Source organism: Nannobrachium achirus, assembly GCF_963921795.1.
Source record: "Nannobrachium achirus genome assembly, chromosome: 19".
In the NCBI taxonomy this organism is placed as follows: Eukaryota; Metazoa; Chordata; class Actinopteri; order Myctophiformes; family Myctophidae; genus Nannobrachium; species Nannobrachium achirus.
The window spans coordinates 45045962-45058349 of NC_137826.1; the positions used below are offsets into that span (position 1 = coordinate 45045962).

At 41.2% G+C, this 12388-nt stretch overlaps 1 protein-coding gene across 2 annotated transcripts in view; it reads left to right on the forward strand.

The window, feature by feature from the left end:
- The window catches only part of mepcea (methylphosphate capping enzyme a), a 31004-nt gene extending 26392 nt beyond the window's left edge, over positions 1 to 4612 (forward strand). For both annotated transcript variants that reach the window (XM_080748970.1, XM_080748971.1), the window contains exon 6: positions 1533 to 4612. In XM_080748970.1, the coding sequence (XP_080605096.1) occupies positions 1533 to 1588 (56 nt within the window). In that variant the 3' untranslated portion in view covers positions 1589 to 4612. The remainder of the gene's footprint in view (positions 1 to 1532) is intronic.
- Positions 4613 to 12388: the final 7776 nt, after the last annotated feature.

Consider the following 12388-nt stretch of genomic DNA (forward strand, 5'->3'; position numbering starts at 1 on the left):
TAAAAGAAGAGTAGCTGTTAACACGTTGCAAGCCGCGGCAGAACCCTCTGAACAGAGGTAGCGCCGAAGAAATAAGCCATTTATTTACAAACATGTTTTAAAAAAACAAAGCCCACATGATAACAACACGTACTGGAGTGCTCGACACAGCGTACATATTCATCCTGCAGAGGTCGGCGATCTTACTTTGGCGAGGCGGAGGGGAGATCAATTCCATTCGTTTACGTGCGGCGAAGCAGGGAAAGGAGCGATAGAGAAGCGGCGCCCGAACGTGATTGAAACCGCGATCCACGAACAGAGACAAAGACCAGCCATCTTGTTTGAGCTTCTTGCTGAGTTTCAACACTGGGGAGAGGATGAGGCTCCTCCTGGCCAGCCATCCATTCAGAATGTGAGTCAACGGCGTGGCCTGCTGGATATTAGGAGTATCACACCCAGCACCAGAAAATGACTGTCAGAGCATATTAACCCTTTCAGATCGCTCCAAAAAGACACAGAGAAGAATTTCCGATGTTTTTTTTTTTTTTATTATAATTTATATCAAAAGTCCGGGAATAGACGGCGTGGCTGATGGGACCCAGTAGGAAGTCCGAGGGAGTACGGCCAGGCTTAGAAGGTGTTAACTGTCAAGTTGGACTTGTTTTATTTTGTCCCTTAATCACTTAAAAACTGTCCGAAATCACTGTTCAGTACACTGTAGGGCTTTGCCACTTGAACGCCTTGAGTGTCCATATTCTGGGTGGAACATTAGCCAAAACTAGCTAATCTACAAGCTCACAATACAAAATAAACTAAACTAACAATGCGTCACTTTGTGATCCACTGTGAGCTTGTAGATCATCTGTTTTTGGCGAAGAGATTTATTGTAGTAGTTAAACTTAACATCTTATGAAAGACAGTTCCAAGTAAATGTAGCTCTCCACCGCACCAACGGCGGTAAGTGTTGGGTAGCGTACACTGTTAAATCTGATGTTGAATGGGTGTTGGGTACACTGTTAAATCTGCTGTTGAATGGGTGGTGGGTACACTGTTAAATCTGCTGTTGAATGGGTGTCGGGTACACTGTTAAATCTGATGTTGAATGGCTGTCGGGTACACTGTTAAATCTGATGTTGAATGGCTGTCGGGTACACTGTTAAATCTGATGTTGAATGGACGTTGGGTAAACTGTTAAATCTGCTGTTGAATGGGGCATGGGTGGTGGGTCACTGTTAAATCTGCCGTTGAATGGGCAGTGGGTACTGTCCCGTGGGGTCGCAAGTTGTAGGGAAGCGGCGAAAGCTTGCTCGTCGGCTTTCGACCGTCGGATAGCAGCAGGCTTGTGGTTTTTAGCACCGTAGTCTGTCGGTGTCGGCTGTCAGGTTTTTATTACACTTTCCAACCAACTGATCTCCCCAATTCATTCGGCTGCCAGTCTGCAGTAATCTGTAGTGGTCTGTTTGGTGGAGAGCTACCTTTAAACTAAACATTGTTTTTTTATCTCCATCTCACCTGTCCTCCACCTTCTCCTCTCGTCCTTTCACTCTCAACAGGTTTCCAGAGGCCAATCTACTTGTTTCACAAATCACCACGCTGCCTTGAAGATTGATGCTGAATGTGTCAGTGAGCTGAATCACCCTTCCATGAGCGAGCGCAGGCCACCACCTGCCCCAGACTGCAAGTAATCATCTCAAAGAGAAACTCTTCCTAAAGAGCTTTTTTTCTTTAAGGCACAACCCACGAAGAAATTGTTGGGAGACGAAAGGGGACCAAAACAAAAAAGAAAAGAAAAGGATTTAATTAATTTCATAAAGATTTACATCTTACCTATCAAGAAGAGATGCCTGTCAAGAAACCATTAATGGCACGAATAAATCAAAAGAACCGCTTGTGCAGGCCGGCTCCACAGTTTAACTTCCATGAGCCAGTAAACCTAAGGAACTTTGGCCGTGTTGTAGTAGTAGGTTTTGGTACGTGGAGTAGAGGTGGAAATCTCCCCCCACATTTGTAAAATGTTTGTCGTGACCCAAGCCCCAAATTTGAAACACAAAGCCATGAAATGCATTTATTTTCCTTTAATGTATTTTGATGTGAATACGTTTCATTTGTGCCACCATGCAATCAGATGTTTTAATCAACACTACCAATACAAGTTGCAAAATAAACCTTTTAGCCCTATATATTTTATTGTATAACAAATAGCAAAAAGAAAACATCTAAAAAGATCTACAAGCTTGTAGAGGTGCAATTTTTGCTATTTAAAAATTATATATTTAGAAAATGTGCCCAAAATAGTGGGTACACCAGGGTTAATGTGGTTAATTAATGGGCATGATGACACGGCCGAATAATCGGAATATTCGCTTAGGTGCCATCACACTTGAAGGAATTGTTCACCCCCAAAATGACTTTTTTTTTCTCCTATCGATTACACACCCCATGGAGATTCTTTTGTTTTTGTCGCATACCGGTCACCAGCGGTTCCAGTTTGCGACATAAAGGAAACACTTTGTCTCTCCTACCAGAACCACTGCTGGTCATCTAATTATTGTCTCAGTATTGCGACTAAAAATGTGCAATTGATAAAAAATAAGTCGTCTTTTGGGTGAGCTATTGAGACATTAATGTTCCTACCATAAATGTACAAAAACCATGGCTGTAAACAATAAACATACAGTACAACACAGAGCGCTCTGATTCCTAGGAAATATGTATATAGATATAAAGCCCTGCCGGTGTCGTGTGTGAATCACACATTTGCGTTGATGATTTCAAAAAAGGCAAAACAGGAAATCCTGTTTATTCTCCTCACTGACTGGACACACGTTGAGATGTGATGACACCTGAGGTGATGTTTCAGATGAATATGATTTGATCGTGCGTAGACTTATTTCTGCAACTTATATTTTGCAGTGTCGACTATCTCATCAATTTTTATTTTTATTTTATTTTTTTCAATGACTGAATGAAAATCTGGAGCTTTATCTTAACCACATGAACCCTAGCGTCTCTATAAAAGGCTAATTGGTGAAAATAGCAGATCTACAAGCTCATCACGATTAAGATGTACTTTTACATCACCTGCGATTCTCAATTCAGCTATTATGCCTCATATAGACTCACTGATACGGCACCGGTTATGAACTCCCTAAATTGTGGAACCCTAGAAGTCAGAATCAACACGCAAATGGTTATGATGCCATTCCTGTGGTTTTGATAGGTTAGACAAGATTCTGTAAATGCGCTCTCAAGCGAGAAGAAATGCACAGCTACGATTAAGAATCAAGATGCTAGCAAGTGTGAGCTTGTAGATCGTCTGTTTTTGGTGTAGATGGGTGGGAGGAAAAAAGCAGGGGACCAAGTATAGAGCCGTGCGGGACCCCGGTCAGCTGTACGTAGGGTTTAAGTGGTTAAGTGTTGTTAGGGATAGGACGATATGAAAATTACACGTCACGAATGTTGTGGTAAAAATGTTTTGCGATTAAAGATGGTATCGCGATAATCAAAATGATGCTTAAAACTCAAAATGCTGTGGGGAACATTGGGCAAAAATAGCCAATCTACAAGCTTGTAGATGAAAAGCGAATTCGTCCTTGTGTAGAACAATTTTACGATAAATTAAAAATCTAAATTAAAATTAAATTAAAAATCTAAATTAAAATCTAAATTAAAAATCTAAATTAAAACCTAAATTAAAATGTGATAAAAAAGTTTTTTCATCACGATAAACGATAAGCAGTATCGTCCCATCCCTTCCATAGTCAGAGTTCACGCAGTATTGATGAAAGGAGTTGGGTCCTACTTTGACCAAGTTAGTTGATGATTTATTTTGTATTTTTTTATTTTTGTGGTTAAAAGATGTATTAGTTTGATACCATCATCAGCACTACGAGTGGGCAATGCCCTAACTTAACATAGTGCTCCAAGGCTCTTCGGACCCTTAAAAGTGGGGGTCAACTAATGCTTTATAAAAAAGAATTAATGGGAAACGGGATGTTCCTATAAATATAAAATATAAGATTTTTTTTGTTCTCCTTCCCTTTTTCTAAGCAAAGTAGAAAATGGCCCAATAATTATTGATATGCCCCTTTGTAATGAAACTCTGCCAAAAAAAGAAGAAAAAAAAGGTAGCATAAATCTTTTTCTATTTGATGAAATCAAGCCACCTTGAATGAATCGCTGAGGAAAGGCGGCGTGTCGTCGGCGTACAGCACTGTGTCCTGAGGCGTTCTGCTGCACCTTTGTCTTCATCCACGGGCTGCTGTGGGGAACAGAGTGTTAGTTTTAACCGTGGGCTGTTTGTGGGTGGTTGTTGGTTCACTGAGAAAATGTGTCATGAAGTGATTATGAGGAGGAGTGTCTCGTTTTACAGCAACCGATTGATGTAAGAAATTCTGCACGTTTTTTTATTTTATTTTAGGTTGTTTTTGTTTTTCGTTGTCAATGTTGACTGACTTCATAACTTGGCTTTTGTCACTTTTCAGTGGAGATTTTTCTTTTTTTCAGACGTGTCAATTTTGTCGAAGAGTCACGGGTCGGAGTTTTGTCCTATATTGGATTGTAAATCCAACCGTCTCTTATGGCAACAAATCAATATATAACATTTCAAATAAAAGACAGTTTGCTTTGTTTACTGATGGCAAGCGTACAGATTATTAAATTAATCCCTCGATCCAAAAGGAACCTCTCTAGCTAACGGTGTTAAACTGATGGGGGGGAGTGGTGGGTCTTATTGTTATAGTGTATTTGACTCTTGGCCTTCTTAATGCTTGTTTATTCTTAACTCGAATACATACAAAAAAGCAGATTCTGACAGCGATAGAGCATGTCTGTCCAAAATGACAGGCCTTTCCCCAAATGGAATAAAGAGAAAGCGAACGTGGAGGAAATGCACATTAAAAGACGTGATTGGAATTAGGCAGTAAATGAGTTGAGCATTCAATTAACCATTAAAAACGACTAGCCACCTTTTGTAACGAGGGGTTCCTAGTGGACGAAGTAAACTTTGCTTTTTTATTTTATATGTACGTTATCAGGTTTCCCACGTTACACACAGACAGTTCAATGTGTTTAATGCTGACACATTGGGTTCCTCCAGTGGATTTCTTTAATTCACTGGGAATAGAAATGATCTAAATGTGGAAAAACTGACAGCACGTTTGTACTTTACGTCTGGTAAAGCTGCAGTTTTTCCAGTGTTTTTACCTACAGATCAATCTAAAAAAATGAATATTGTGTAAAAAAAGCATTGCAGATGCCCTAGCACCCCAAATCATAACTGACTGCGGAAACTTCCCACTGGACTTCCCACTATAACTTCAGAAGGTTGACATTTTATAAATACTTGTTTTGAGTGGTCTTGTGTAATATAGTAATATTTTGAAATGTGGACTTTTGATATTCATGAGCTGTATGCCATAAAAATTCAAAATCTTAACAAAAAAGGTTTGGAAGAATTCACTGAATGTGCAATCTAGAACATAAAAAAAATATATGAAAGTTTCAAGAGAATTTACTTTGACACAATATTCTATTTCTTTTTTAGATTGATCTGTATTTTTTGGGCTCCCTGAACACACCACCGTCCAAATGTAATCAGGTGCAGGTGACTACATCTCCCGAAGGATTATGGGAATTTGAGTTTTTGCCGGGTGCCGCAGACAGCACACTACAGTTTACAATAGGAAATGTTATATCCCTTAACTTAAGTCGGTTTTGCAATCAACAGTTGGATTTGAAAACCCGACTTTATTCGGGTACGGCACTTACTGTGGTTCTCAACATTTTTCATGTCAAGGACCCCCCAAAATTACGTGTATTTGGCACAGTGAATCACAAAATATTTTGTGCCAGGGACCTCCCCAGAAGCAAAGATTTTAGTTAAAATGCTGAAAAGGATATATAGGCTATTTTAAGATTTGCATTTTTCTTTTCTTTAAAAAAAATAGCAGATTCACAAAATGATAGCACTGCACGCAGTGACGTAATATGAGCTTGTAAATCTGCTATTTTTTACTAGCCAACCAATGTGCTACGTAACGTATATACTGTGTATATCGCTAGGCTCCACATACTTTTACACAGTCACAGCCATTCCAATAAGTAGGGGCAGTCAGTTAGGTTTGTAGTGATTCCAAAAAGCTAAAAGTATGCTTATAATAACACATTCATAATGATAGTGGCCATACTCACCTCTATATACAGTCTGTTCATTCAGGTTTCCCACTCCAACTCTGGAGCAATAAGAAAACCGCTCCCATAAATGCCCAATAAAGACAATTTGTTTCGAGTCAACACAAACAAAACAAACATCATCAAAAGACGGTTTGTTTAAATAAATTAAACAATGTTCCTAGATAAGAACCAGGCTTCCCGTGTCTTATCCGGCAGCTCCTCTCCTCATCTTGAGTTCCTGGGTTTGGCTGGATATCCCCAGCCAGTAGGAGATATAGAGGATCACTCGAAATGGTTGATTTGATCTCTCTTTTCAGCAGTAGGACTAACACGACCTCATAACATGGAACAAACACTCTTTGAGCAACGTCAGTAGCCATCTGTCGCTGCAATATATTGTTTTTAGTTTTGGGAATCTATGACCAAAACTTCTTACCTAGGGTTTGGAAGTCACTTTGGAAGTGACGTGGGCATGGGAAGTGGATAAATGTCACTTGATGATAAACGCGGGCGGTTCTCTCGGCTGGCTCCACGTATTCTATTGAAGTCAGTGGGCGCCGCCCCCGCTCAGCGTGCAGATCATGTGGAATCAACTGCTCCTCTATCCGTGGGCTTTGCTAGTTGCTTTTTCGCCCCCCTTCTTTGGTTTGGGAAGGGCGATATACGTGTCGGAAGGTATTTGGCCGGGCGGAGCCAGGCTGTCTGCACGTATTTTAACGAGGCTTTCTCCTCGTTAGATGTGGAATCGAGCGCCACAGCCCACCAGCCTTCCCTCATTTGTGCCTCGTCAAGTTTCGCCCTTCCTCGTTTGTGCTCGGCTCGTGCGAGCAGAGGCGAGCGATTCATTGCAGCAGAGGAGGAAAAAACGGTGAGTGGTTTAAACATGCTCAAGTTAACATTTCCCATTTGGCAATGCTTTAGATGACAAGTCGATACAGCGTACACAGTACACTATCGTTTTACTCACGTTCAGAGCGATTTTTTGGACTATAGAGACATTGACAGCCAAGAAAAATCCATCAGAAGGACTTCGCCGTCGGAAAGTTCACTTATTATTAAGCACCGCTGTGATATACACAGTATACGGAGCTTCAGTAGCCTACCTCGCCTCATCTAAGCCTACTCCTGCCTCAAAACCTCTGGAATAAAACGGGACCCAATTTTGCTCTTTACTTTGACCACATATTCAGTCTACACTACACCAAATCTATTTTTGCCAATCTATGCAGTGCCACAAATCAACAAGCTCGCAATTGGGTTTGTTCCCCCTGGCATGATAGGATATAGAAGTCGGAGTTCAAGTGGTTTGTAATCAGAGTCAGATTAATATATTCCCCGCAAATTACACAAGCACTGGCTGAGATGGAGATCTGTCGAGTTACACAAGCATGAAATGAGATCGGAGATCTGTTTTTCTCTCCATTCAGAGTGGTGTTATTGCTTTAATGGTTACATTTACATATCTCTGCAAATCTCCCGTTTCATTGGTATAGAAAAATAGCAGATACACAAGCTCACAGACACACACGTGTGTGCATTTCATTTATAGAGCAGATCGCTCACACTGAACGCTCCGCCGTCACTCCTCCGTCCTCCCACGCTTGTGGATGAAACCACGGCGAGAGTACTTGCAGATTTGCCCAAAAGACGCCGAAACGAAACGTCATTTAGCCAACAATGGAGCAAGGTAAATTAGTTAATAAAGAAGCGCAGAATTGACGAGTATCATCATGCACTTTGCAGCACTGTGTGTAACGGGTTGATGTCAGCAAAGAAAAGGTAGAACGCAATGCATGTTTTGACTCAGGGGCGTCAATTGGGTATGGCAGGGGTATGCAGCTGCCATACCCTGGGTCCAGGGGGGAAGATAAAAGTTAGTTCTGAATAAATATGAATCCATGAATGTCTCTTTGTCTATCTGTGCTGGTTACTATGTTGGTAAATTACAGTAAAATAACTACAAATGCAAAGTTTAACAAAATGGACACTTTAACAAGGTATTATGCAGATTACCCCCCCCCCCCCCCCCCCCCGGACCCCCCTGCGGCTTAACACTTTAAGAAAACAACAAGCACCCAAAACTTTCTATCAAAAAACATTTGATTCTAGTTTTGTATTTGGTTGAAACACAAACCATTTTGGGCAAACTTGAAAAGTTTTTTTTTTGTGTGCGCTCCGGCAGATTGCCCAAATAGACCCAAGAAAAGTATACCAAACCCAGTGATGTGCCGTAGTCTCCAACCTGATGCATGATGTCATGTCGCCCCACTTAATGTTGTGGTGTATGAAAACCCTCCTCGAAGGGTCTTATGAAATCAATTACCCTAAGCTCAATACAAATAAAATAAAAATGATCTTCTCATCGCTCCAGTTCTCTAGCGACTGCACCAGAATCAGTCTAGTCTAGTTTAATAAATGGATCTGCCATTGTCTCCAACCTCACGCATGGTGATGTTGCCTGGCTTATTAACTCATACAGTGCCAGGCGACTTTTAGAGCAACTTTCTCACTATGGGCTTCCCTGCCAAGCGACTTTGGGCGACTTTTACTTAGAAAAAAAACAAAAAAAAAATTTTTTTTTCATTTTTTTTTCAAAAAAAATTTTTGGACCCCAAAAAATGTAGTAGGCATGATAGAAATCGCGAAATTGCATGTTTAACCCCCATAGCAACCCCATCTATCAAACATGGCAGCCATCTTTGTTTACATTTTAGGAAAACATAATGGCTATTATCTCAAGAATGCCTGAACGGAATTCCAATCTTTTTTTTTTGTTTGAAAGCTGTGAACAGCCTGCACAAACATGGTGCATGATCTGTGCATGGGTGTGCATGATCTGTGCACTACAAATTACATGGAAGTCTATGGAGAGGGCTGGCACTAATGCCACTCGAGGGCATTTTTAATTGGCAGTAAGTGAGTTAACCCGTTAAGACGATCATACAAATGCCCTCTAAATCAGTTGTTCTCAACCTTTTTCATGCCAAGGGCCCCTAAATTGATATATATTTGGCTGTGAATCTGCCCCCACCCAGAAAGTCGTGCCTGCTGGCGGAACATACCACTTTTAAGAGAAGGAGGATGGAATAGTCCAACTGGCCTTTTTCTACAGTCGCTGTTCATCCTTGGGCCCTCATGGTCTTATTAGGAGCTGAGGGAGAGAGGCACATGGCTGAACATCTCTGATCCATTCATGGACTTCCCTCCCTGGCCAACAACTTTTGGTTCTTCCCTCACAGCGTTCTTTCTGGAATCAAAGGGTTTTGGCAACATATTAACTATGGGCTTCACCACGGAAATGCTCTTTGCCCGAAAATCCCTCCCTCCCTCAGTGCCCTTTGTTAACAGCAGCTGCTGCTTCGGCTTGTAAGAAAAAGAGGGAGATTCAAGCACAGTTGAAAAGGGCGTAACAAAAGGTTTTTTATTCCTAGATATAGTCGTCTTCCAGTGTCTTATCTGGCACGGGCAGCAGTGTCCTACTGTCGTCCTCCACACTACATTGGTTAAAGGTGGTGGTGCCATGGTTTTGTACTTTCTATGTTTTGTATGTGTCTATGGAGTTAACATTACTCTAGTAGACCCCCAGGTGTGGTTATAATATGCAAATATGTCTTCCCTGTGTATTTTTGGTTTCTTCCTGAAAGCTGAAAGCCTCCAAAATCTTCCTCCAAGTATAATCATAATACCTGATGATTATGTTGTAGGGGGGAATAATCACGACGATCAAGTCTTCAAGTTATCAGTCACGACGACTGATTTCAGTCCTTTAGATTCCACTGGTCCAAGTCATCAAGTCTTCTATGGAAGCATGTTGGGCAGGGGCTGTTAAGTATGACATCATTTTGTAGGCAGAGGAGAATTTCTGCCCCCAGTTTCCGTGAATCTTTTTACTATTTTTACCATTTACACATTTTTCTTCTCTTTGTTGTTGAAAGGAAAGTGTTAGAATTATACTTTAGTCGTTATTTTTGTCTCGGATCTGTTGAAATAGCGAGGGACAGAAAATGCTCTGGGGGCAGAGTTCTCCTCTGCCTACAAAATGATGTCACGGCTTAAAAGCCCTACATCTGGGCACCTCCATTCCATTTTGTCAAAAATGTAAAAAAAAAAAATTAAACTAGAAGCAGTGCTCTTCCGAGCACAGGTCTCCACCAGGTCAGGTATGTTATTGTGGCCTGGTGGTGGCGCTATAATTGGAAATGTGAAAAGGGTGCTTCTTCGGCCTTTCGCTGCATGCATGATTTGAGGCATTTTGTTCCAAAAATTAGTTTTGCTAAAGTTGACCTGCTGGTGGCCCTATAACAGACCAATGTGAAAAGGGTGGCATTTGTTCCCTGACCTAGTGGGAATATGAGAGTAAAATTTCACGGACAAATATAGGGCAGAGGTTCTGAATTGGCATCCAGGGAGTGGCCGCGGTCGGACCAACGGTGCTGGAGATTAGCTGGTAACAAACTGGATACACACGCACGGACGGACGGACGGACGGACGGACGGACGGACGGAGGGGAAAACATATAGTCTCCCCATACCTTTCGGCTGGTGGAGACAAAAATCGTATAGATTTTATATTTTTACCTATCTATTACTGATCCCATTGAGACTTGAAACTGGAAAACTAGTGGTTGCTAGGCAACAAGGTGCCAACAGTTCTTACAGTGAGTCATAACGTGCAGTTGTCATGCACCAGGGAAGCGTTGGTCTAGACCAGGGGTTCCCAAACGTTTTTTTATTTTTTTGTCTCAGGGCACCCCATAAATATTTTTTTAATCCGAGGCACCCCTACATTATAATTTTCACTCCCAGCAACTTATATGTATAGCATATCGTCGTTGTCGGGTGGAAACCTTGTATGTCCAAAACCGTTCGTTTTGTATTTATCATCTATAAAATGTACTAAACTAGTGAAAACAGCAGATCTACAAGCACACAACGCCTCGCATCGCGAGGCGTTGTGTGCTTGTAGATCAGCTGTTTTCACTAGTTTTGTGCGACAGTCTTGTATGATGAAGCAGGGCTTTGCTTTACCAAAAGATGTACACATTTGAAACTTGGAGATACAAGGTTTCTGCCCGACAGTGACGATATTTTAGTGATTATGTTGCGAGGAAAACGTTGAGATAATAGCCATTTTGGTTAGAACTGACTGAAAATAACTTTGTACTTCAAGTTTAAAATGATACTAAATATTTTTTCAAGTGTCCAAAATAAATTCCAAATATTATCAAATGATCTCACGGCACCCCTGGACTGCCGTGCCGTCACCCACTTTGAAAAACCCTGGTCTAGACAAACTGCTCTTAATGATCACTAACATATAATGTGATGACTTTATGCACCTAGCTGCTTCAATATACTTTAGCACTGTTTGTGTGTTAGCTGTTGTTGATATATTATAGGTAGTTACAGTATTAAAAAGGGGCTAGTCCCAGTTGGGCGGTGTCCCAGTTGGGCGAACAGACTGTAAAGCAAGCGATCTTCATCCCATTCATGCGTTTATCGTGCGCTTGCCCAGGCCGTAACAATTGCATTCACCACGGCTTCGTAACTCGCGCGGCGCTCCGCCGGCCGCTGGCCTTAGCGCCGCTGGCCTTAGCGCCGCTGGCCTTAGCGCCGCTTGCAATGTCGTGGACAATATTTACAGTCTGTTCGCCCCAACTGGGACACCGCCCAACTGGGATTTTCCCTTAAAAAGGTCTGAAAAGTCCTTAAATTGTCACGTCACTGTCATCTGGGTGGGACCCCACCCACAGGTTGAGAACCAGTAGTCTAGAGTAACAAACCACCTACGGTATATTCAGTTTCACACGATTCACACGATCCTTTTACACTGAACTATTAAAGAAAAGATACATTGAGTTAAGCCAGCTTTTGACACAAGCACAACAACATTGTTTTGGCTCCACCCTTGTATAACATTGTGTGTAATCTGATACTGGGTGTTATAAATGCACAGACATAATTTTCTGTCATTTTCAGCCCTGTTAGATAGACATGTCTTAATGTTCCTATACTTTGTTCCTTACATCATCAGTGCTTCTCAAATATTTTCATGTGAATGAGAAAAGTTTTTTTCTTTTTTTTTTTGTATTTCAAATGTTTATTGATTTTTCAAAATGGTACAGAATGTATGTCTGGTACATTGCAGCATAATAACAATAGAATAATACAGCCAGTCCAAGAAATAAAATAAACGTAAAAGTACAGCTTAACACCAATAAGTGTTGATTAGATA